Source organism: Protopterus annectens, chromosome 8.part0 (genome assembly GCF_019279795.1).
Source record: "Protopterus annectens isolate FY-2018-M chromosome 8.part0, PAN1.0, whole genome shotgun sequence".
NCBI lineage: Eukaryota > Metazoa > Chordata > Ceratodontiformes > Protopteridae > Protopterus > Protopterus annectens.
In genome coordinates, this window is record NC_056741.1 from 1,434,399,933 (window position 1) to 1,434,427,307 (window position 27,375).

Sequence of the window (27,375 nt, forward strand, 5' to 3'; positions counted from 1 at the left end):
TCCACAAAAGGTCTGAGGGTATGTTCCAGCCATATAGAAATATTCTCGGTCACCCACCCTCTCCCAGAAACTATAGGTCTAAGGGGTGGGTTAACCAAACTCTTATGAATTTTAGGCAATGCCTTGAAAATAGGTGTGGTAGGTTTGTCTATCCATAGAAAATGAAAGGTCTCCTCGTTAACTTTCATCTCATATAGTAACCTCTGCAGGCTAACATGTACCTTATCTATAGCCTGTTTAACACCCAAAGGGTTAATCGGGAAGTAAGTGCCTCCATCTGCTAGCATTTCTTTTAATTTGTCATTATACCAAAAAGTGTCGAGCAAAACAACCGCCCCTCCCTTGTCGGCTGATTTGATTATCAAATCTTTATTCATCATTAAGCCCTCTAAAGCTTTTCTCTGTGCCAGTGTCAAATTATAAAATTTTTTAGATTCACCTTGCATATAATAGCTCAACAAATCACTTTCACATCCACTAATAAAAAGATTAAGAGCTGGTGTTAAAGGTGGAACATAACCACTAGGTTTACTCAAGGTTATATCTCCCTTGCTATTCACACCAAACATCAATTTTAAAACTAAATTACGACAAAACAACATGATGTCCATTATTACTTCATTATACACACTACTATTACTAGGTTCGAAGGTCAGACCTTTATTTAACACAATCAACTCATCCTCATTTTAAGTGTATGAAGATAAATTATACACAATACCAGTGTCAACAGCACTAGTCAGTCCAGCATCTTTCTCCTCTTGTCCACATCTCGATCCTCGCTTATCGACCTCTTCATTGCCCCTTTCTTTTTCATGGGGGCAGGCAGCAGTTCCAAAAAATGTTGTTTTCCTCGATGTGTTTTAGGGCGTGCTCCTGAGCTACTCTCTCCATGTTGAGAATCTCCCATTGGCGCCACCACCAGCGACATGTTGCCCTCCCTTTTAGTAAAAATTGCCTATGTGTAACCGGGTGTACAAAACTGTTGGATTTGTTAATATAACTACAAGCCTTACACCTCCCACAGGGAACAGTTCCCACCGATGTAATGGCCATGGTGTCATTGGTGTTATGCCTTTCTTTACATAACAAATCTTTCAGATTTTTATTCCTTCTATATCTGAAGGTGGGTGTTCTCCCTATTATATCTCGTAGACTGTCATCACTGGTTAAGATGTTCCAGTTATTGCAGACAATATTACAGATATCCCCTATGTTACTACTATAAGTAAACATAACCTGTGGTACTTGTCGAATCATGGATCTACTTCCAGTGATATCAGCTTGAGATGGAGTGCGTCCCAGCCAGGTAATATCTTCGTTTGGCCCAGAGAGAATACTGCAAAATCAAATGGAAATGCACGTAGGTGGGTCGATGTACGTGAACGAGATAGGAGGAGTCAAAGAACTAGCATCGCTGATGCGCCCTCGGTAGAGGCAGGGGCGGCTGTTGTGAGAGAACCTGAATGTCGATTGGGAGTACATCCAGTACCAGACCAGACCAGGATTTGGGTCCCTCTACTGAATTGGTGTCATGTGAGGTTGACAATGGAGTTCTGTCCACAGGTCCTGGCCCTGGTTTGATTTCCACACAATCTCCAGAAACATTATCGAGAGGCGACACACTGGTGGTGGCGCCAATGAGAGATTCTCAACATGGAGAGAGTAGCTCAGGAGCACGCCCTAAAACACATCGAGGAAAACAACATTTTTTGGAACTGCTGCCTGCCCCCATGAAAAAGAAAGGGGCATGGAAGAGGTCGATAAGCGAGGATCGAGATGTGGACAAGAGGAGAAATATGCTGGACTGACTAGTGCTGTTGACACTGGTATTGTGTATAATTTATCTTCATACACTTTAAATGAGGATGAGTTGATTGTGTTAAATAAAGGTCTGACCTTCGTACCTAGTAATAGTAGTGTGTATAATGAAGTAGTAATGGACATCATGTTGTTTTGTCATAATTTAGTTTTAAAATTGATGTTTGGTGTGAATAGCAAGGGAGATATAACCTTGAGTAAACCTAGTGGTTATGTTCCACCTTTAACACCAGCTCTTAATCTTTTTATTAGTGGATGTGAAAGTGATTTGTTGAGCTATTGTATGCAAGGTGAATCTAAAATATTTTATAATTTGACACTGGCACAGAGAAAAGCTTTAGAGGGCTTAATGATGAATAAAGATTTGATAATCAAATCAGCCGACAAGGGAGGGGCGGTTGTTTTGCTCGACACTTTTTGGTATAATGATAAATTAAAGGAAATGCTAGCAGATGGAGGCACTTACTTCCCGATTAACCCTTTGGGTGTTAAACAGGCTATAGATAGGGTACATGTTAGCCTGCAGAGGTTACTATATGAGATGAAAGTTAATGAGGAGACCTTTCATTTTCTATGGATAGACAAACCTACCACACCTATTTTCAAGGCATTGCCTAAAATTCATAAGAGTTTGGTTAACCCACCCCTTAGACCTATAGTTTCTGGGAGAGGGTGGGTGACAGAGAATATTTCTATATGGCTGGAACATACCCTCAGACCTTTTGTGGATGGCATTGACAGTGTTTTGATAGACACAGGTGACTTTCTCATGAAGTTGGGTAAAATCAATAGTATGGAAAGAGAGAACAAATTACTGAGGATGACTTTGGATGTCAACAATTTGTTCACCGTTATTAATAACCTTTATGGTGTCACAACGATAGTCGAGTTACTTAGGGACTTAGGGGTGACAGCCGATAAGGTTGACCTCATCAAGGAATTGTTAACACTTGTCTTGGAGAACAGTGTATTTGTGGGTGTAGGTAATACATACAGACAGGCGCAGGGGGTTGCCATGGGCACCCCCTGCGCAAATACTTATGCTAATCTTGTCCTTTCACACTGGGAGAATACCTTTATTTTTCTAAATGAAACATGGAAAGAATATATTAAGATGTATGTACGATTTGTAGATGACGTCTTTATTCTGTGGGATGGGGACGTCAATCTACTATATCAATTTGTGGATTATTTACACTCCACTACTACATTTTTTAGGTTCACTGTTCAAACTGCATTTGATTCTATAGATTTTTTGGATGTGAATATTGAACAAGATGATGAAGGTTTTAAATCTAGTTTGTATAGAAAGGATTGTTGGAGGAATACGCTGCTGTCCTTTGACAGTATGCATCCCATCATACTTATTCCAACATTGTACAGGGGCAAGCCAGTAGGATTTCTAGAGTGTTTGCTTGATGATGTTTATGAGAAGGAACTGAGCAAGCTGAAGGGTTGCTTTCAACAGAGGGGCTATTGGGGGATATGGTGAACAGTGTTATAGACAATAGTAGAAGATAGAGGAGCAATAAACATAAACCCTGGCTGGGACGCACTCCATCTCAAGCTGATATCACTGGAAATAGATCCGTGATTCGACAAGTACCACAGGTTATGTTTACTTATAGTAGTAACATAGGGGATATCTGTAATATTGTCTGCAATAACTGGAACATCTTAACCAGTGATGACAGTCTACGAGATATAATAGGGAGAACACCGACCTTCAGATATAGAAGGAATAAAAATCTGAAAGATTTGTTATGTAAAGAAAGGCATAACACCAATGACACCATGGCCATTACATCAGTGGGAACTGTTCCCTGTGGGGAGGTGTAAGGCTTGCAGTTATATTAACAAATCCAACAGTTTTCTACACCCGGTTACACATAGGCAATTTTTACTAAAAGGGAGGGCAACATGTCGCACCAGTGATTTAGTGTATTTAGCTGAGTGTACTCAGTGCCCCAGTTTTTATGTGGGGAAAACCAACCAGATGTTAAATGCAAGGGTTTTGCAGCATTTATCTTGCATTAGAAATGGTGATATACACAATGCCTTGAGTAGGCATGTGATTGACAATCCCACTCATAGCTTCACATTTAGAGTTATAGTGAATATTAGGTTGAATAATGGGGGGGCGGTGTAAAGCATATGACAGAGTTGGCAGAGTCAAGGTGGATCATTGAATTATTGGCCAATCGTACACCTGGACTGAATGATGTTGTACCTGTTAAGCCCACCCTCCTGAATAGGCAGGTTTTTTACTGATTGTGATTGGATTATTTTAAATTAAACATTGTTTAAATGAGAGCTTTATCTGATGAAGGGAATTGTCCCGAAAGCGCTCATCCTGTGATTTTATGCAATAAAAGTTTTAAGGTATAGCAGTGTCCTGCCGGTCTTTTTTCTGGTATTTTGGGTTTTTTTACTTGGCTGGACCTTGGTACAGCACAGGATTATTTGTTCATTCTCTTTAAATGTGTTAGGTTTTACTGTGTGTTTTGCAAGTTAAGTTTTACTCCTCTGACTAAATGTTTCTATGTTTTTCATTTTTATAAATTTCTTGTCGTACTAAATACCTTTTAAAAGAAAAAAAGCTATTCACTTTGTCATTGGAATATAAAGTAAGAAGTAGGTAACACCATAAACAAAGTCCAGTGCCATATTCTTGCAAGCTGTAGATCCCCCCATGACCCAGGAAAACCATAATACATGTTTAAATGTACTGGAGACACTCCCCATTCAACCTGTACTGATCGACGACTTTACCCAGTATAAACCGGGAATCGTACATGAGCCCAAACATGCAGGCCCAGAGATTCCTGGACTTTATCAATGCAAACACTTCATACAAGTGGGTCTGTACGCCAACTAGGGGCAGAAACGTCATTGACCTAATCTTCCCAAGCATGGCAGAACGTTTCACCCTCTAGTGTAATGCCCTTGCTGGTTCGGTCAGTCCATAACACAGTCTCCTTTGAACTGAAGGAATAACCAAATACACTAGCTAACCCTGGAACTTTCTGGAATTATTCTAGGACAAACTTTGTAATACTAGGTGCACCCTGGCAAAATTAGTAGTGAAGAAATTATTCTGTGTACTTATACACAGGTGCATGGCATGTAGATCTAAACATGTCATCATTCCTTTGTACTCTGCTCTCATAAGACAAATTATTGAGTACAATGCCCCCTTCAGTATGTACCTGTCCAGGCATGTGCAACAACTGGTGTGTCCTCAAAGATTCCCTGAAGACAGAAAAGTAACAGAAAAAAATTGTTTGCATAGTTTTTTATAATTTAGTAATATGCTGTTAAGATGTTTTTGATAAGGCTGGTAAAACATCCATTATTTTTTTTTTTTTTTTTTTTACAGAACCACTTTGCACACGCTATATGGATTTTGTGTGTAAGAACAGACAGCAGTGTCTATACCAGTCTTTGGTCTGTGATGGAATCCCGAATTGTAAAGATGGTTCAGATGAAGATCCCACCTATGCTGGCTGTTGTAAGTTTAAGGAAAACCTTTAATTTTGTTGTAGACGTCAGAGCTGTTTAAATTGAATCCAAACAAACACAACGTTGCTGTTGCCTAAAGGTCTGCTCCGGAAATGTAGAAAGTAGATAAATGCGATGAAACACTGGAGTCAGACCACCACAATAAATGGAAGAATTTTATTGTTGGACAAGCGCTTTCACGTGCATCAAACACGCTTCTTCAGATCCATAAACAAATACATTCAGTGAACTCTTACATACATATATATATATATATATATATATATATATATATATATATATATATATATACTAAAACTCTTCTTTAATTAAGTACTTAAACAATCAATTAATCAATCAAGCAATTGTCGGTAAAACATTGAAATAAACATTATGATAAGCAACTTAATTGCGCAAAATTGTGCTTACATGAAGACATAAAACATCGTAAAACCCATACTAGTGTTTGTATACTAAACTGAATTAAAAACTAATGTATAGTGGTATAAAATTCTGCTCATAAGATCAAATGTCTTAACAAGCTACTTGGTAAGTGTGCGCAGAATAATTCTCTTGCAAGTCGAACAACGTCAGACTAAAACAGAGAGGAAAGGCAATTCAGAGAAACTCTAAAAACCTGTGAAGGGTATTGCTTAAAAACGCAAACATCAGGATTAGATGTATGTAAAAGTGTAATCGAGTAGGACAGTCATTATGATACTATTATAAAAACATTATAAAACTGATGTGAAAAACATCACGAGATTATTGTAGAAACTTATATATATCTAACAAGTCTTAGATCAAGACGGATAGTCTCTACAACCAAAACAAATAGTCTCTGCATTCTCGTGTAAAATAAAGTGCTTGTGCATGTAAAGTGCGCTAAACGCATCTAGATAATGTAAGTTAAAGAAATTTAAAACTAAATTCAGGATGCGTAAATCACTGTGTAAAAGATGCTCAGTAGAATGCATACCTAAATAAATACCTGGGCAAAATATAAAGATCAATAAACTATAAATGAATATATAAACAGACAGCGATGCTTGTTATAAAACTGATGTGAAAAACATCACGAGATTATTGTAGAAACTTTTATGTATATCTAACAACTTTTAAACCAAAACGGATAGTCTCTACAACCAAAACAAACAGTCTCTGCATTCTCGTGTAAGATAGTGTTTGTGCATGTAAAGTGCGCTAAACGCATCTGGATAATGTAAGTTAAAGAAATTGTTTTGCCTTTCCCTATGCCAGTTTCCCTTATATCTTCGTCTTTACAAATTGGTTAAAGACCACACCAGACTCTTGGGTTCTGTCCATTATCCGGCAAGGTTTTTTCTTGGTTAGGAAATTACTTCCTCCCTTTTTGGGCATCCCTCAACCTTCATTCTCTTTTGGTCCATGGCACCATTCATGCTGTTCCTCCTGCACAGGTATGGAGGGGCTTTTATTCCAGGATGCCTTTGGTTGCCAGAAAGGAGAGCACTTGGAGACAAATTCTGGATCTTTCCCAGCTCAATACCTTCAACAAGATTCCTTCCTTTTTAGTGTTGTCTCTTCAGACTATTTTCCCTTTTCCTACCGAAGTCTTTTTTGGTCTCTCTGGATCTCAGAGATGCCTACCTTCATATCTCAATCCATTACCTTTTCAGGAAGTTTTTACATTTCTCTTCTTCTTCCTTGCATTTTCAGTTCTCTGCTGCCCCAAGGATATTCTTCAAATGCCTCGCTCCTGTCACTGCCTTTTGCAGGATGAGAGGTGTTCAGATATTTCCCTATCTGGACTATCTGCTCATTCAAGCTTCTTCCCCAACACTCTGCTTCAGGATCTTCAGGATCTCCAGTTTACTATTTCCCTGGTACAGAGTTGGGGGTTCACCATAAACTTCCAGAAGTCAGCTCTGATGCCTTCTCTAGATCATATTTTCCTCAGTTGCAGGCTTCAGATGTTATGTGATCCTCTCGCCTACATTCTGTACTGATGGGCTCGGAGCCGATCCCTCGGCTCCGACTCGGCACGCTTATGCTATAGAGCGAGGCCTCTTATTGGCTGAGCTATCTTTATCCCAGGATGCACCACCACTAATCCCCCAGATCTCATTTGCCGCTAACAAGCTTAGACGTGGTCTCAACTTGGCTGGGCTAAGTACTATTTATTTAGGCTTTTTCCTGTCACAAATTTCCTTACTTTGAACCCAAAAGCTGTTTTAACAGCTATTGTTGTTATATGAGTGTGATTGGTTAATTTCTGTTGAGAAATTCGTGATTTTTTTAGTCAGGGAAGTTTTCCCGTTTTAGTTAGAGGGGCCTTCCCCTGTTGCTTTGCTACTAGTGTCTCTTTCCTGGGTCAAGTACCCGTTTAAGTTAGAGGGTCTTGACTCTCTTTCTCTTTTTTTCTCTGTGTGTGTTTTACTGTATAGTATCTTTATCTCATTAAAAAAAAAAAAAAAATTTGTTAAAGTTGTTAATTTAAAACTTTACCTTTGACTAAGTTTGGTATTTTTTCACTTAGATAGGTTCTGTGGCCTAAACCAGTTATGTCTAAAGAACACAAACCCTCCGGGTTTAAGAAATGCACGAGGTGTGGTTTTAAAATGTCCATAACGGACGACCACTCCTCGTGCGTCTATTGCTTAGGTGCCAACCACCTACAAGAATCGTGTAGTGTGTGCCACACTTTCTCATCAAGAGTCCTCCAGGAGAGGAAGAACAAATTAATCCTCAAGGGATTAATCAAGCCTTCCTTCGAGGAGGCTTTATCTTCCTCTCCGTCTCCTTCTAAAAAGAAGATAGCTTCGGCTCCGACCAGTCAGTCGGAACCGACCGCTAAAAAATCTAAGCAGACTTCTCCTTCGGCTCCACGGACTTCGGAGCCGAGGGCGGAACGGTCTGCCTCGATGCCTCCAGCCTCGACCCCTCTGGTTTCGGAGCCGAGGTCTGGGGCATTGAGAGGCGGGTCACCCTCATCGGCTCCACTGATATTGGAGCCGATAAGGGTTACCGGCTCAGACTCTTCCCCCTCGGAGCCGAAGTCCTTATCGGCACCGAGGGAAATTTCCTTGAGATCTTCCTCGGAGCCGATAGTTGTTGAGTCCATTCGGAGCCGGTCCCCGAGCCCTTCGGAGCCGATGGAGAAATCGGTTCAGGCCCGATCGGTATCCTCTAGATCATCCAAGATGTCTGATTCGGACATCGACAGGGTGCTCCTTCGACTCTTCCAGTCTCCGGTGTTCCAAAAGCTAGTTTCGGCTCCAGCCCATTCGGCTTCGGAGCCGATGGTCCACTCCCCTAATGTGGTTCCTCCTCCAACAGCTTCGGCACCGTTGGAGCCGGTGCTGGTGGAACCTGTGGAGGTGTTAGGGTCGGGCCCGACCCTTGCTCCAACTCCGGCTCTTGGGTCGGAGTTCAGTACAGGACTTCCTCCTTCGGCCCTGGGGGGGAGGCTTCGGGATTGATGCTTTCGGTCCCAAGTCTCCCTCTTGGTGCGTCGGCAGCGGGAGTGCCGTCCACTGTCGTGGCCACGGAGGTGGGACCCTCCCAGGATTCTGGTGGTCCCGCCTTCAGGGCTATGAGGAGTGCATTAGCCAAATCTTCCTTGGCTACCTCCACGGTTTCCCCAGCTCCTTCCCTGCATATGGAAACTGGGTCATTAGCAGTCCCCCTTTCCTTAGACAGCGGAGCCCCGGGGCCTCAGATTACCCCCGCTGGGGTTTCTCCCCCTCCTGGAGGTCCTTCTGAAGCCTCTTCGGAAGAACCCCCCAGGAAAAGATCGTGCAAGAGGAAGCACGTTGACTCCCCTGATGAGTCTCTGACATCTGACACTGATCTCGATGATGCAGAGGGGTCCCCTAAGTCGTCCTCGGATGATGTCTCCTTTGCAGACATCCTTGAAGCCCTAAAACAACGAGGCGGCTGGCAGTCCAAACCTCCCTCTGCTGATGAGTCGGTGTTCCTGAAGGCCTTCGGGCTCAGCCCTCCGCCTCCTGGGTGTCTCCGCCCTTCGATGAGCTCTTGGATTTGATCTGTCGAAGGGCGTGGGAACACCCAGACTCTGTGGAACCGGTGCCTGCTCGTCCGAATAAGTTCCTCTCGGCGCCCCCTGAAAAAGAGTTTCTAACTAAAGGTGTGGCTGTAGATGCTTTGGTGGTGGCATCTGCTACCCAGCAAGATGTAGCAGAGGCTTCGACGTCCGTCCATCCTCCTAATAAGGAGTCTAGGAGCATGGATCGGTATGGAAAGCGCACCCTCAGTTCAGCGGACTTTACACTGAGGTCCTTGAACTACCTTATGCACTTTACCAGATTTCAGAGGGATCTGATTAAGGAGCTATCCGATACCCTCTTGGGTAACCTGCCTGAGGAGCTGTCCCAGACGGTTGGCTCTCAGCTGGCTACAATGTCGTCCATTTCGAACTCGTCCATGAGGCACATTTCTTATGCGGCCGAAGGGGCGAGTAGAGCGGCGGGTACAGGCATTGCTCTACGGAGATAAGCCTGGCTCCGCCTGTGTCATTTTGCGGAGGCCTTTAAGTCTTCCTTTGCCGACGCCCCCTTTGATGGGTCCTCCCTGTTTGGACCCAAGGTAAAGGACACACTAACCCGCTGTGAACAGGAGGGTAAGACTCTGACTGTCAGGGGCACGATTTTCCACTCCCTTCGGCCTTATCCCAAGGCTAAAAGAGGAGGGAAAATGTGGTTCCGTAGATCTCAGAAGCCTTACCCCTCTCAGCAGGAGGATTCCCCTTCCAGAGGCAGAGGAGGGGGAAATTCTTCCGGAAGACGCCGTCCCAGAGGCGGCAGAGGCCCTCGCAACACTGGAGACCGCGAGTCCTTTCGTGGCTCTTCAGCCTTCCATAGTCCCTGAGGGATTGCCCGGCTGTGCAGCTCCGGAGCCAGTCGGGGGTCTTTTCTCGAAGCACCTAAAGGCCTGGGAAGGTATCACTCAGGACCGATAGGTGCTTCGGATTATAGCCGGAGGTTACTCCATCCCATTCTCTCATCCCCCTCCTCAGCCCAGAAAAATCCCGGACCCGCCACCCAGTCAACGGGATATTGCAGCCTCAGAAGTTTCAAAGCTGCTACAAAAAGGAGTCATCCAACCGGTCCCCGCAGACCAGATCGGATTAGGGACTTACTCAAGATTCCTTTTGGTGCCAAAAAAGACCGGGGACTTAAGGCCCATCTTGGACCTCAGCATCCTAAACCGTTCAGTCAGAAAGTCCAAGTTCCGAATGGTCACCCTACAAACCATTCTCCCATTGCTGGAGAAGGGTGTTTGGATGTGCTCCATAGAGCTCAAGGATGCTTATTACCATATCATGGTACATCGAGCGTCTAGGAGACATCTGCGCTTCAGCCTAGGAGGCAGTCATTATCAGTTCCGTGCGCTGCCCTTTGGTCTCACCACAGCCCCCAGGGTGTTCACCAAATGTTTGGCGGTCGTGACTGCTCACCTGAGAAGTCTAGGATTCCAGGTGTTTCCGTATCTAGACGACTGGCTCCTAACTGCCACCTCCAAGCATCTACTATTGCGGAGCCTACAAGCCACTATATCACTGGGCAATTCCCTTGGAATCACCTTCAATTGGCTAAAGTCTGTGTTGCTGCCATCTCAACGCATAAGATTCATAGGGGTAGAGATAGACTCAAACCGAATGCGGGTCTATCTACCTACAGACAGGATACTAACCATACAGGCTCAAGTTCGAGCCTTACTTCCCAGATCCAAAGCCCCAGCCAGAATGGTCCTGCAGGTATTAGGATCCATGTCCGCCATGGTTCTTCTAGTTCCCCTGGCAAAGTTGCACATGAGAATTCTTCAGTGGCTTCTTTCAGCTCAGTGGTCCTTTCAGGAACTCCCTCTCAGTCACCTCATATGGATCACGGAATCTTGCAAACGGGACCTTCGCTGGTGGCCAGTGCCCTCCAACTTGGATCAGGGACGACCCTTTGTTCTACCCCCTCCGGCGGCCATTTTGACCACGGACGCCTCCCAGACGGGGTGGGGGGGGCATTCCCTGGGCAGGTCAGTCCAAGGCAAATGGCACTCGGAAGAGACTTTGCTTCATATCAACGTCTTAGAAATGAGAGCAGTGCTTCTGTCCCTTCAAGCCCTTCACGATTATCTCCCTCAGGGCATAATTGCTGTTCACTCAGACAACATGTCAGTTGTCTGGTACCTGAACAAACAGGGAGGGACCAGATCCTATCCTCTTTGCAGAGAAGCCATGAGAGTTTGGGAATGGGCAGTCTCGACCAAACGCTTCCTAGTGGCTACTCACATACCGGCAAGTCCAATGTGATAGCCGACAGATTGAGCAGAACCATCCTCTCTCCTCACGAATGGTCACTGAATATAACAGTGGCAAGGCAGATTTTCAGCAAATGGGGAGTTCCGTGTTGCGATCTCTTCGCGACTCCTCTGAATGCAAAGTGCAAAGAGTTCTTCTCCCTAACCCCGGCTCCGGGCAAGAGCCCCATGGACGCATTAGTCCATCCTTGGCCCACCGGCTTGCTTTATGCCTTCCCTCCAGTTCCTCTCCTTCCCAGGGTGATTCAAAAGGCATCTCTCTTGGGGAGCAAAATTATCTTAATTGCTCCTTACTGGCCTCGTCAAGTGTGGTTCCCCTATCTTCGGAGACATGCTCTGGAAGGTTCATGGTTCCTGGACCAGATCCCAGACCTACTTGTTCACCAGTCGGGACTATGCCACCAGTCCCTACACACCTTAAAATTGACGGCTTGGCTCCTCCTCTTCCGACGATAGTCAGGAGTCATACATTGGATCCAGATGTTGTACACATTATCTTCGGCCCATAAGTCTACTACAAAGAAACTGTATTTTAGCAAATGGAAAAGATTTGCTATTTGGGCTCAACTCCGGGGCCTGGACCCCATTTCTATTCCCGTAGCAGAGGTACTAAAATGTTTGACTTCTCTTTTCAATCAAGGCTCTTCAGTTTCTACGATCAAGGTACAATTGGCAGAAATCTCTAATTTTCATGAATCCATAGACCCACCTTTAATGAGCAACAGATTGTGTAAAACCTTCTTGAAAGGTGCTGCTCTATTAAGACCTCTGATTTCTCATCCTGCACCTCCATGGGATCTCGATATAGTGTTACGCGCCTTGACTTCTCACCCCTTTGAACCGGCAGCTACATGTGATATAAAGTTCCTATCATGGAAGACAGCCTTTCTGGTGGCGATTACTTCTGCCAGAAGAGTTTCAGAGCTTCAAGCTTTGTCTGTAAAACCCCCGTACTTGTTTTTTCACAAAGACAGAGTATCCCTCAGGCCAAATCCTTCCTTTGTCCCTAAAATTTGTTCTAGTTTCTGCTTACAACAATCGTTAGAGCTTCCAGTTTTTTTCCCAAAATACTCTAACAAAGCGGAGTTCATATTCCACACACTAGATGTCCACAGACAGTTACGTTTTTATTTAGACAGGACCAAACAAATAAGGAAAACAGATCAGTTGTTTGTATCCTTTGCAGATAACAAATTGGGCAAAGCTGTCACAAAGGTCACTATTGCCAAATGGATCAGGGACTGTATTACTCAAGCTTATTTTTATTCTAACAAAGAGCTTACCACCTCTGTCAAGGCTCATTCTACAAGGGCTATGGCTACTTCGATAGCATTTCATTCTAAGTTTGCTATTAGTGACATTTGTGCTGCGGCTACATGGTCTTCCCCGCACACCTTCATTTCCCACTACAAATTAGATGTGGCATCTAGAGGACGTGCTTCATTTGGTTCCACAGTGCTCAGGAGTGTTTTCCAATGAGCCACCCGGGATCTAGGTGCTAGGGACGCTGTCCCATCAGTACAGAATGTAGGCGAGATAGGATCACATAACATCTTTTAGTTATGTACTCACCATAACTTCAGATGTTTGGGATCCATCTCGCCTACATTCCTAATAACCCACCCTCCTTCCCCCTTCCTTGGAGATCAGAGGATATCAGAAGGTCCGAATCCTGTTGTTTCATCTTGAAACATCTAACAATGTTATATAATCAAGTTGTGCATGTGTGCATGAATGCGGACAAACAAGATCTGGGGGATTAGTGGTGGTGCATCCTGGGATAAAGATAGCTCAGCCAATAAGAGGCCTCGCTCTATAGCATAAGCGTGCTGAGTCGGAGCCGAGGGATCGGCTCCGAGCCCATCAGTACAGAATGTAGGCGAGATGGATCCCAAACATCTGAAGTTATGGTGAGTACATAACTAAAAGTTCACTCCCATGCTGGCATCTCTGCCTGCTGCCAAGACCCTGACTCTTACTGCCTTTTTCCAGTCTTTTCATCCTCTGGCTTCATTCATAGCCAGGGAGTTCCTCCGGGTCCTCTGGGTCATGGCTTCCACCATTCCCATGCTTCTTCTGGCCAGGCTTCACATGAGAAAGCTCCAGTGATACCCTTCAGGTCAGTGTGGCTCTAACATTGCCATCCCCTAGACTTCGCAGTTCCCTCCCTTCCTTGTTTCAAGCTAGAGCTTCAGTGTTGAATTCATCAGCTTTGTCTTAACCTGGGGCTTCCTTTCCAGGCTCCAGTCCTGTCTCAAGAGCTCTTTACAGACATCGCAGACAGGGCATGGAGGACCTCCTTCATCTTTTTTGAGGTTCAGGGTCTCTGTCCTCTTCATCAGATATCAGACCAAATCAGTGTAAAGGAGATGAGGGCTCTGCTTCTAGCTTATCAGGCTTTTCATTCTCCGTTTCATCCCAGGTCCCTCAAAATTTTCACAGACAATACCACAATGATATGGTATGTCAGCAAGCAAGGGGGTAAAGGGTTCTATCTTCTTTGCAGACTGGCTCTTTAGTTGTCCTTTATCAAGTGACTGTTCAGGCAGTTTACATTCCCTCGGAGCACAGTCAAGTGGCAGACTCTTTGAGCAGGTCCAGCACACAAGCTCACAAATGGATGCTTCCAGAGATGTGTTCCTGGACATTGTCATTCAGTGGGATATTCCTCGGCTAGATCTTTTTGTCTTCCCTCTGAACAGACTACTTCTGTTTTATTCCAGAGTCCCAAATCCTGTGGGTTGGAAAATGGATGCCATTTCTTTCCTTGGGAGGGGTTGTTTCTGTATGCCTGCCCTTCCCTTCTTTTACCACATATTTTGCACAAGATCAGGTAAGACTCTTCCCAAAAATCTTGCTAGTGACTAACTTTTGGCCCAGACAACATTAGTTCCTCCTGCTTTCTCACTTGCCAGGGTTGGTCACCACAAGTTACCTCACTGGCTAGATCTTCTCATACAAGACAGGGAGTGTTTTATCCATCCTCACTTGTTCACTGTTCAGCATACACTGTGAGTGATAGGGTTTTGATCCCTTTTAGGCACCTCTTTTCTGGGTCCTGCAGGAGGCCAGGAAATTGTATATGTCCAAATGGAAAAGGTTTTAGTCTGTTGCCGTTCTCGTCATCAGGATCACCTGTCTGTGGAGGTTCCTCTGGCTGTGTCTTTTTTGTGTGCTCTTCCCCATGCTTGGGTTAGTGTATTATTCAGTTAAATCTCACCTGTCAGCAGTTTCTGCTTGTCTGCACTTGACTCCTCCACTGGCCTGTAGATTTGAGATCAAGCAATTTCTTAAAGGCATCCTTCATATCACGCCTCCCAGGAAGCCTATTCTATCCTCAGGGGATCTCACTTTTGTACTTGAAAAATTGACTTGGCTCCTTTTGAGCCTGCTTCTTCAGCTTCCTTACATCTATGAAACTAGAAGATTGTTGTTCTTTTGGCTCTGACTTCATCCAAGAGAGTGTCTGAACTTCAGGCTCTCATAGCTGTTTCTCCTGTCTTGCTCTTCTATATAGAGAGGGGGTGTCTTTGTACTAACCCTTCTTTTATGCCCAAGGTGGTCAGTGAGTTGTCTCTTAAACAGTGTATTCATCTGCCTTCCTTTTTTCCCTTTCTGCAGTCTGCCAGTAAGAGGTTATTCACGCCTTGGATTTGCATAGGTAGCCCAGATATTTGGATAAAACTAAAGTTATTCACACACCTGAACAGCTTTTTGTTTCCTTTCATCCAGGTCTTTGGGTTTGGCTGTTTCTAAGCAAACCATCATTTCCTGGATTTCTAAGGCTATTTCGTTTTGTTATTCTTTTCATGTTAAATGTCTTTTCTCATCAGTATAGGTCATTTTTTCAAGGCTGTTGCCTCCTCTAGTGCTTTTTTTTTCTTTCAAGGGGCTGGATATCAGTTCTATTTGTAAGGCTACTACTTGGTCCTTTCTTCATACTTTCACTAAGCATTACAAGTTGGATGTTATTGCCAGCACTATCATGCATGGGTTTCCGGAGGGCACATCATGATATCCTCCCAGGCTTTCTCCTGAGCTTTTGTACACACCCCCCCTTGGTTATGAATATTGCAACAGTGATATAAGAAGGAAATAGTGCAGTTGTGTAAAAGCTTACCATAACAGTAGATGTCCTTTTCTTCATTGTTGAAGTATTCACGCACTCCCGCTTGTCCCCTCTGGTCTAGCCAGTTCTTTCTTACCCTCCTGGCCAAAGGGCTCTTCTTTGTCTCTTTCTGAATGCACATTTTCCTTGTCTCTAGGGGCATTCTGTTCCTTTTGCAGATTTTTCATTTCCGAGTTTGTGTGTTTGTACGCCACCTTTATGCCGTATGTCTTGCACGAGGAGTGTACATGTGATGTACGATGCCTGTAAGTACTAAAGGCTTTGGTATACTAGCTGGACGTTTGGCTATCCTTGGCAGGAGATTTCTTGGGTTATGAATACTGCAACAGTGAAGAGGTGGTCATCTACTGTTATGGTAAGATTTTATTCAGTTATACTTTTTTTTCTGCTACATTTAGTTTGGAAATGTGAATATCAAGTGACTTCTAAAAAAAAAAAATTTTTTTTTCAGAAAGTGAGTGACAACTCCAGCATTCACCATTAAAATGCAGTTCTGTTGTTAGTCATCCAGTTAAATTGTATTACAAAACTTTTTATAAGTCATTTAGTAACAAGTATGCTGTATGGTATTTCAGCCATAAACCTGTAGATTTATTACACAATGTGGATGTTAAATGTCAATATGCTAAAACTTTTCTAAGTTTGTCCTATGCATTTGTGGTAAAACAAGTAATTTGAAAATATCAAGATTCGTGTACTGAGTTGTTCTTTCAGCTGTTTTGAGTGCATTTGTATCTTTGTGCTTGTGGTGACTTTTGTAGTGGGGTTAATTTCCAAATTTGATACTTGATGTAATTTTCAGAATCTGGTTTGTTCAAATTGTTATCTAACACAAACCTCTTAACTGACATGCAGAACAGGCTTGCAGATCTGTGCAGTTTGGTTATCTTCCAGATTAATGTCTTTTTTTCTGTGACCTTCATTTTTTTCCAAAACCTGCCTCCAAACCTTTTAAGTTTTCTGCCATTTACACCAGGTTTGACAAGATGGCAGTCCACTTTACAGCTCTTGCTGCCTATTAAGTTCTTTCTGAACATTTGTCATCCTTCAATAATAAATGTAAGTCCTCTGTTTTTGCATCTTGAGCAGTCTAGTTCATTCATCATATACACAGTCAGTTCCTTAGGATAGAATAGGTGTACTTCCCTCACAAGAGTGTCGTGGTTCAGTAATCTGGCTTTCCACTTAGTCTTAATGATGTCCTGTGAAGAGTTTTGCATTTATTACTGCTCATTCTGGTAACACTTATCTAGCTTAACTATATTTCTTGCTAAGTTTAGTGCTCCAGATGCATGCACAGGTTGTAATTACATAGCCACAGTCAGAAATAAGTGATGTTCATCGTGCTACCCTGCTGCAGTCATCACACTTGGGTTATCCTGTCATCAGGCGGTCCCGCAGTCGGCCGGAATTCCAAAGTCTTGGTCCGGCGTCGGTTGCTGTCGATCTTCCCTGACGTCAGTGCGCCAGGGTATATATAATGCAACCGACGCCATTTTCTCCAGTCTTTCTTGCCGCGCGGTGCCCGAAGCAGAAGCCGTTTGCAAGTGCCGGTCGGCCGACTGCTGAGATTTTCGAATTCGAATTTCAGACCGAAGTCTTCTATAAAGCTAAGTACCCCATTGGGGAAACTTTTCTTGCCTCAGACCGATGTCAGAAAAAGTTAACAATTATATTTCTTGTGGGAAGCAAATACCTCCATAAGGATTTTCATTCTTATTGCATACCTTGCCTAGGCCCAGACCACGACGTCACTACTTGTCGGTTTTGTGCTTGATTTAATAAGCGTACTATTAAAAGACGCTTTGATTTCGCACGACACTACTTCGGTAGGAAATTTAACTACACCATGCCGTCGGAGCAACTGACTACCGGCGTGCAGAAAAAACGCAGGGATAAGGACAGACAGCCCAGGCCTAAGCCAGATTCCGAGGCCTCGGCTGATCCAGTCTCCAGTCCTCAATGAGGCTCTGACGCAGCCCCTGACTACCGCAGATCTGGAACCCGAGAGCACTACGGAAATTTGGACGGAATGTACCAGGCCGACACAGCCTTTAACTTCAGGCCCTTCCGATGACTTTGCTACAAAAGACGTCGGTGCTACAGAAACACCATCGGTTTCTGAAGGCGTTTTCAGACCGAAGACTCTCACCATTAAAACGTTTTCTAGGTCGAAGACTCCTTCTAAATCTAAAAGGACTGCACTTCAGTCTCCTGTTCAAGGCCCCATGCCTAAGAAACAGATGCTCAAAATGGCTGAAGATTTGATTTAGTTAATCAGGGGTTCCCAGCCCCCTCCTAACAAAAGGCCTAGACAAGAGGAAGATTATGCATCCTCTGAGCAAATGTCCATTTCTTCAGACTTCTCTGAGGACCAAGACTACTCCTTCTTCTCCTTATGAAGAATCTGATGCTGAGGACTCCATTCCCTCAGCTTCTCCTCCTGAAGACTACTCCTTTGGGGAAACTTTACACACTATGAGGGAACATTTTCACTGGGAAGGTCAGGACTACTCTGATTCAAAGAAAAGGCTCAGAGAGTTTCTTTTACTCCCCCAACACAGACCACTTGCCATCCCACCAGTTTTGGACATTGTGGATGATGTCTATTTAGAATCCAGTTTCAACCCAGACTGTCTGCCTCCTGCTCCGGCTAAGCCTGACAGATACTACAGAGTGCCTGATTCCCACAACTTTCTTTACAAAAGCCCTGTAGTAGCTGACCCAGAGACTATCTCCCAGGGTCCCAAGGGGCTAAGGCTTTTATGGCTAAAACCCCAGTACCTTCTGAGAGGGATTCCAGAGCACTAGACAGGTGGGGGAAAAGGTTTACACCTCAGCCACACTAGCTATGAGGGCACTGAATTGTCAATTTCACATGCTTAAGTATCAGCAATTTCTAATCTCTCAGTTAAAGCAAAGAATAACCACTCTCCCTCAACAATCTGAATTGAAAGAAGTACAGGATCTGTTGCACGCCACTGAGCAGGTGGGCAAACATACCTTACAATGTGGGTTTGATTCTTTGGAGGCCTCCTGCAGAGCAGCTGTCACTGGGTCTGTTATACGTAGGCGTGCTTGGTTAAAGGAACAAACTCTGCCTGATCATGTTAAAGCAAAACTACTAGATGCTCCCTTACAGCAGGATGTTCTTTTTAGAGTTAAAGCAGAAGAAGTTTTAAAGAAAATGGAAGATAAGGCAAAATCTATGCAGACAGTCAAAGATTTCCTACAAGTACAACCCCCTAGCTTCAGCAGAAACTGGCCAACAAAAAACTGGTCCTTTCCAGCCACTGACAGACCACAGAGGGGTAAATACAGACACCCAAGGGGCAGAGGACAACCACAAGCCCAGTATAAACCTCGCCAATGGGGCACTACAACACAGAAGGGAGAAGACATGTCTCAATCCACCAGAAGACAAACTCAATGACTTGCACCTCATCTTGCCAAGCAATACTCTCTTGACACCCCCCTTGGGGGGAAAACTCACACTTTTTGCAGACAACTGGCACATTGTCACAAAGGACAAATGGGTCCTAGACATAATTTTACGAGGATACAGATTCCATTTTCACACCTTGCCAATGAAAAGAGGAATGCCAAACCTGCCACAAAATCAATGGGCAGAGGCACAAAAGCAAATTACAGCTCTCATGGACATGAGAGCCATTCAGCTGGTACCTACTCGAGAGCAAGGCCGAGGATTTTACTCAAGACTCTTTCTAGTGCCCAGAAAGGACAATGCCTGGAGACCAATTCTGGACCTCTCAATTCTAAACACTTACTTACAAGTACCCAAATTCAAGATGCTAACACTACAGCAGCTACTTCCCATGTTGGGCAAGGAAGCATGGCTAGAAACGTTGGACCTCAAGGAGGCATACCTGCATGTCCCTATCAGACAAAGTTGCAGAAGATACCTCCGTTTCATTGCAGGTTCAACCCATTACCAGTTCCCTGCACTGCCCTTTGGCTTATCTACTGCGCCCAGAGTTTTCACAAAATGCCTGGCACCAGTAATTGCACACTGCAGACAAAGCAGAAAGCAAAGACATTCTCTTACATCATCTGGCCTTTGTAAAGCATCTACTAAACTGCCTTGGGTACACAGTAAACGAAAAAAGTCAAAACTAGTACCCTCTCAAAAAATGACATTCCTGTAGCTTAAATACAACGGCCCAGAAGGCTTATCTTATGCCAGACAAGCAACTACAACTGACTCAATATTTCAAGACAATGGCAACAAAGACCCAATTAACTGCAAGAAAAATTCTGCAGGCTTTGGGCTTCATGGCATCTTGCATACTAATAATACCATTTGCAAAGCTGCATATGAGGAAATTACAGTGGTACCTAAAAAGCGTATGGTCTCAACAGAGCCACAGCTTGGACACAATGATATCTCTCATTCCCTGCCTACAACAGGAATTTCTATGGTGGTCACAGGCATGTCACCTCAACAAGGGTCAGCCTTTCACCTTGCCCCCAGCCAGGCAAACTATCACAACAGATGCTTCAGACTACGCCTGGGGGGCACACATGGCAGGACAATGCATTCAAGGCCTATGGACTGCAGATCAAAGAAATCTGCACATAAATCAAAAAGAGATGCTAGCTGTACAGAAAGCTCTGACAGCCTTCAAGGATCTATTACATCCATGACAACTTGCAATAAAGACGGACAACACCACAGTAATGTGGTACATAAACAAACAAGGGGGTACACATTCCTACCCTCTATGCAGGCAAGCAATGATCTTATGGAACACAGCTCTGGCCTACCAAGTCCAGTTACAATTCCTGCCAAGACAGAAGAACACATTGGCAGACGACCTCAGCAGAAACATCAAAGATCCCCACGAGTGGAAACTAGATCCACAAATATTTGCAATGATAACTCAAAAATGGGGCCTTCCAGACATAGACCTGTTTGCCAGTCCTCAAAACTACCAACTGACAAAATTTTGTACAAGGACATTTCACCATCAAGCTTGGAAAGTAGACGCTGTCTCTTTCAATTGGAAAAAAACTGACAGTATATGCATTCCCTCCATTACCTCTCCTCACAAAGGTTCTTTTGAAAGTCAAAAAGGAGAGACCACGATTGATTCTCATAGCCCCAGACTGGCCACGCCAGCACTGGTATCCGCTATTGAAAAATATAGCCCACAGCCCACCATGGATATTGCCTCAAATACCCCATTTGCTCACACAACAAAACAATCAGATTCTTCACAGCCAGCTCAAAACTTTAAATCTGGCTGCATGGCACATCAACTAAACATCCAACCAGCTCCTCTTTCACAAGCAGTTCTGGGTGTTATTCTGGAAGCCAGGAGGCCAAGCACCAGGAAGGCTTATTCGGACAAATGGAAAAGGTTTTGTGCCTGGAACCAAGCTAAAGACCAAGACACAATTCAGCCTCACATGCCTCGCATTCTACAGTATTTAGCTGAGATGTTGCACAAAGGACTTTCCTTTTCCTCAATTAAAATCCATGCTTCAGCTATTTCAGCTCACTACAACACGGATCCACCTTTATTTTCACATCCTCTTCTATGGCAGTTCCTCAGAGGGGCAAAAAACATTAGACCACCCAGGAGAGCTCCTACACCAACATGGGACCTCAACTTTGTTCTGGAAAAACTAACGCTACCTCCCTTTGAACCAGCTTTCTCTGCAGATCTTCAGTTCCTGTCATGGAAGACTGCCCTGCTCCTAGCAATAACTTCAGCTAGAAGAGTCTCAGAGCTACAGGCACTGATGGCAGTGGAACCTTTCCTCATTTTCCATCAAGACAGTTTCTCTACGAACTAATCCTTCCTTTATGCCTAAGGTGGTTTCCAGTGTAGCTTTAAATCAAACCATCCACTTACCCACCTTCTTCCCCAATCCACAGAACAAAGGTGAGAGACTCCTGCATTCCTTGGACATTCACAGGCAGCTTCGTTACTACTTGGACAAAACTAAGGCTTTCAGAAAATCTAACCAGCTCTTTGTATCCTATGCTACAGCTTCTCAAGGGAAGGCTATATCAAAGCAAACCATTTCTAAATGGATAGGTCATTGCATACGTTTTTGCTATACCCATCATGGGAAACCAGTTCCTGCTACCATTAGATCCCACTCAACCAGGGCAACAGCTGCCTCTACAGCCTTTCTCAGGGGGGTTCCAACCAAGGAAATTTTAGAAGCTGTAACTTGGAGTTCAGTACACACCTTTACCAAACACTATCACTTACCTCTTTACTCCAAGTCCAGGGCGGGTTTCGCCACTGCAGTTCTGCAGGGCCTTATTGCCTCCACTAACCCTCTATGATACCTCCCCCCTACCTTAGCTTTGGGATTCAACGCAAGTGTGATGACTGCAGTAGGGTAACACGATGAACATAGTACAGTTTTGTATCTACCATAAATGTAGCTGTTCGAGTGTTCACCCTGCTGCAGTCCAGGTTACCCTCCATCCCCTCTGATCTACTGGCTAAATCTCTTCTATGCCTTACTGATGTATTTGCTTATAGCTGAAGGGATTTTGTGTTTGTGCAGTGGTTACTCCATTTGGTACTAATTCTGACCACCTTTTTGGGGGCACCTGACATCTGGGGCAAGAAAAACTGAAGAAAATAGCGTTGGTTGCATTATATATACCCCTGGTGCACTGACGTCAGGGAAGAGGCGACAGCAACCGACGCCAGACCAAGACTTTGGAATTCCGGCCGACTGCGGGACCGCCTGACGACAGGATAACCCAAGTGTGATGACTGCAGCAGGGTGAACACTCGAACATCTACATTTATGGTAGGTACAAAACTGTACTTTCTTCTGAAGTCTGTAAAGAATGGCAATCTGGCATTAACCATTATCTTGTATTACCTTTAGCATTACCTTAGGAATAGCTTACTTCTGTGAAGAAATCTGAATGTATGCTTTAGTTTCCTTTCAAGACTGGGCCTAGCATTTCAGCAACCATAATATATGTGGGTATACTAATAACAGCTTTGGAGAATTCTGTCCTTATCCTGACCAGTGCTTTGAAGTTATTCCCAGAAGAAAGGAAGTACAATGACAAATTGACATGTCTTAATATCTGCTTGTATCTCTCTCTTTTCTCCTTATTCTGCAGTCACTAATATACTCTTAACCTCCACTGATTGGCTGAAGTACTTCAGAAAGAGTATTCCCATAGAGCCATGTGCCGTGTTGCATAAAGCAGGGCATTCTACTAGAAAGTTTTATTTGATAATGAAAACATGCTAATTAAACTATTGAAATAGTTGATTTGAGCTGTTCTTTGTGAGCTGACTCATTGAGATAGATTGTGTTATGATTATTTCAAGGGAGAAACAGCTTGTGTGTTAGAACTGAGTTGCCAGGAACTTCCAGTTTGGCAGTCTACTGTTAAACGCACTTAACTGGAGCTCTCAGTTTCTGGACCTCTATATACCAGTGCTGCTTGTGAACATAGCATGACTTAAAATCTGGAGTTTCTGAAGCAGTTCCAAAAAGGGTCTGAATACCTCCAGAGAAAGCAAAAGTGCAAAATAGGCAGAAAACTAGCAGTAAGAAATACTTAATAGAAGTTCCACTACCAGGATCAACAGCCATTTATGCTTAGTATCTCTGAATGGCTTGAAATGAAAGGTTCAAAAAAAGGAAGACACACAGGATAAAATTTATCATAAGCTATTGAAGATAGAGCAAACTGGGGACTGCAGGATTAATAAAAATAAAACTGGGCGAATGGAAAAAAACTGTCAAGACCTTTTGATTTAATGCAATCATTAGAAGTAAATGTTGCAGATATGGAGAGTAGATTAGGCAAGGTGGTATTGCATAATGAAGAGAACCTAAGAAAATCTTTGAAGTGGAGGATAAGTCCTAAAGGGAAAATCTGAAATTTCCCAAGGGGCACATAGTGTGTATGTGTCAGCAACCAGTGATAAGTGGGGCCAGTCAAGAGAAATTCTGATCAGACTACAAACTTAGCAGCAGAAAGGGATGTTATTGTCCTTACTTTGGCAAAGAGGCAGACAACTGAAGATAGGAGAAGCAGGAATATATACAGATTGCTTTTCTGTTTTCTGGTAATAGATGTATAGTCAATTGTCTTTCTTGTGATGAAACTCTGAGAGCAAAATGAACCAAAATTGAAACTCTCATATCTTGCTGTATTTGAAGTATTTTTTCAAACTGGACTGAAGACGTATGTAGAAGCTATATCGCTGAGGGAAGAAATTTCCAAGCAATGTTCGAGAACTACAAACGCAGCTGCTGAAGGGAAAGAAATAGCCATTAGATGTCCTTCAAGGATGCATCTGCAGTCCTTACAAATGGGTTGTCCTGTCGTCAGGCAGCCCTTCGGTCGGCCGGATTCCAAAGTCTGGGTCTGGCTTCGGCTGGTGTCGCGCTTCACCCGACGTCATAGCTGCAGTTACTCGGGTATAAAGGCATCAGCCGATGCCATTTTCCTCAGTCTTTCTTGCCGCGTGGCGCCCGAAGCAGAAGCTGTTCGCAAGTGCCGGTCGGTCAGATCCAGAGATTACTACTACTGAATACTTCTACTACTACCGAAGACTTCTAAAAAGCTAAGTACCCCGTTGGGGACTCTTTCTTGCCTCAGCCGATGTCAGAAAAAGTGAATAACTGTTTAACTTGTGGGAAACAAATACCTCATAAAGATTTCCACTCTTACTGCTTACCTTGTTTAGGCCCAGACCACGACGTAGCAGCTTGTCTAGCCTGTGCTTCTTTTAACCGACGGACGCTTAGACGTCGGTCAGAATTTGCTGAGCAGTTTTTCGGCTCTGATTTTGCTTATATTATGCCGTCGGATCCTCCGACTTCACAAATATCCAAAAAACGCAAGGAAAAGCACCGACACTCGCGGTCCGCGGTTAAGCCAACCGCAAGTGTCTCGGTTTCGGCTGAAATCGAGCAAGCGGTTCTTCCTTCAGCCGAAAACATACCTTCTACCGAGGCCTCTTCCAACCTGGTGGAATCGGCTTCTGAAATCCAACCTGCAGTTGTGGTTTCTCAGGAATTATCTGACACTATTCCCTTGGATATTTCAACCCCTGCACGTGGAGCTGCTAGGCCCCCTGCAGCCATGTCCATTAAGGCCTTTGCCAGGGCTAAAGCTACAAAATCTGTGCCTGTTAAGACCCCCTCTCACAGGCCCAGCTCCAGTTCCCAAATGCTTTCTCTAGCAGAGGATCTCATTTCTTTAATCCGGGGATCCCAACCTCACCCAGACAGGGCCTCTCACCCACCTCCAGAGAAGAGGCCTAGAGCAGAGCCCCCTGAGCCAGTTTCCACAGATGATTCCTTGGATGATACAGATAATACAGACCCTCCAGAGGCTCCTTATTCCCCTTATGAAGACTCTGATGCTGAAGAGTCCATCCCTTCTGCCTCTCCGCCTGAGGAATTTTCCTTTGGGGAAACCTTGCATGCTATGAGGGAACAATTTCAGTGTCAGGGCCAAGATTTTTCAGACTCCAGGAAAAGGCTTAGAACCTTTTTACATTTACCACAACATAGGCCTTTAGCTATACCTCCAGTTCTTTCTGTTGTAGATGATGCATTTAATGATGCTTGTACTGCTCCTGATTCATTACCTCCGGCCCCTGCTAAGCCCGATAGGTTCTACAGGGTCCCGGACACACATCACCATTTATACAATGCTCCTTTTGCAGATCCCGAGACTATCTCCCAGGGGCCTAAGGCTGTAGCAACTACCTCTGCCAAAAAATGCCCTCCTCCCTGAAAGGGAATCCAGGTCCTTAGAGAGATGGGGTAAAAAAGTTTACACTTCTGCTATTCTGTCAGCTAGGGCCTTGAACTGTCAATTTCATATGATCCAATATCAAGAATTTATGCTAGACCAGTTAACTAAAAAACTGTCCTCTGATGAACCTTTAGATAAGAAATATGTTCAGGAAATGGTACATAACATTCAGCAAGTTAGTAACCATTCTTTAAAATGCGGCTATGATGCACTGGAGGCTTCCTTTAGATCAGCCATGACTGGCACAGTTATTAGAAGGCATGCATGGTTAAAAGAGCAGGCCTTACACTGCTCTTTTAACCATGTCAAATCAAAACTATTGGATGCTCCCATGGACAAGATCAATTTGTTTGGTTCTCCTGCACAACAGGTACTGAAGAAGATGGAAGAGAAGGCAAAATCTGTCCAAACAGTGAAAGATTTCTTACAGGTCCAACCTCCAAGGTTTAGCAGGAATTGGCCCTCCAAGAATTGGTCCTTTCCAGACTCCTCCAAAGCACAGAGAGGCAGGAATAGGCGTTCAAGAGGCAGAAACCAATCCAGGGGTGCCTACAGGGGACGCCAGTGGCAGGGTAACAACCAGCGAGGCACAGACGCAGCCACCACCACTGCAACAGGACAATCACAGTGACTTGGCTCTGGCACTGCCTACCAGGGAACAACTAGAAGCACCCTTAGGCGGAAAGCTAGCTTTATTTTCAAAGAACTGGCATTACATCACAAGAGACAAGTGGATTTTGCAAACTATAGACCAAGGTTACAGGTTTCATTTCCATACTCTACCAGGAAAGAGAGGAATGCCAAACCTACCTCCAAATCAAAAGGCAGAAGCTCTAAAGCAAGTAAATCAATTATTAAAAATAAGAGCTGTGGAAAAAGTACCATATATGGAGCAAGGAAAGGGCTTTTACTCCAGACTCTTCCTAGTACCAAGGAAAGAAAGCAAATGGAGACCTATTCTCGATCTGTCCGCTTTAAACACATTCCTCATTGTTCCAAAATTCAAAATGCTGACCCTACAGCAGCTTCTTCCCATGCTGGGCAAGGAGTCTTGGCTGGTTACTCTAGATCTCAAGGAGGCATACCTGCACGTCCCCATACGACCAAATTGCAGAAGATACCTCAGATTTCTTGCAGGATCAGAGCATTATCAATTCTCAGCATTGCCCTTTGGCTTATCTACTGCGCCCAGAGTGTTCACGAAATGCCTGGCATCAGTAATCGCTCATTGCAGGCTTCAGGGAATCCAAATCTACCCTTACCTGGACGATTGCCTGATACAAGCGGACAACAAAAACAAGCTAGCAGAAGACTTAAAAAGAGTCATTTACCTTCTACAAGCCCTGGGATATACAGTCAATATAAAAAAGTCAAGGCTGATACCATCCCAAAAGATAACCTCTTTGGGTGGAGCTGGACACATCCAAACAAATGGCATTCCTAACGGTAGAAAAACAGGAGCAACTCCCTCTCTACTTCTTGGCATTAACAAAGCAAAACCATCTAACAGCAAGAAAAGTCCTACAGGCATTGGGCTTCATGGCATCCTGCATAATATTGGTCCCACATGACAGACTGCACATGAGAAAGCTACAGTGGTACCTAAAGAATTTATGGTCTCAGCACAAGCACAGCCTAGAAACTCACATTCCAATAATTCCATGCCTGAAGCAAGAATTCCACTGGTGGGCTCAGGCCTGTCAATCAAACGAAGGATTGCCCTTCCACAACACTCAACCAAGCCAAACCATCACAACGAACGCCTCAGACCTCGGTTGGGGGGCACACATGATGGACAAATGCATACAAGGTTTATGGA

At 44.1% G+C, this 27,375-nt stretch overlaps 1 protein-coding gene across 1 annotated transcript in view; it reads left to right on the forward strand.

Annotated features, from left to right (window-relative positions):
• The window catches only part of SORL1 (sortilin related receptor 1), a 5,131,225-nt gene that overhangs the window by 3,215,240 nt on the left and 1,888,610 nt on the right, over positions 1-27,375 (forward strand). The window contains exon 28 of the mRNA XM_044081038.1: positions 5,201-5,332. Coding sequence (XP_043936973.1) covers positions 5,201-5,332 — 132 coding nt within the window. The remainder of the gene's footprint in view (positions 1-5,200; positions 5,333-27,375) is intronic.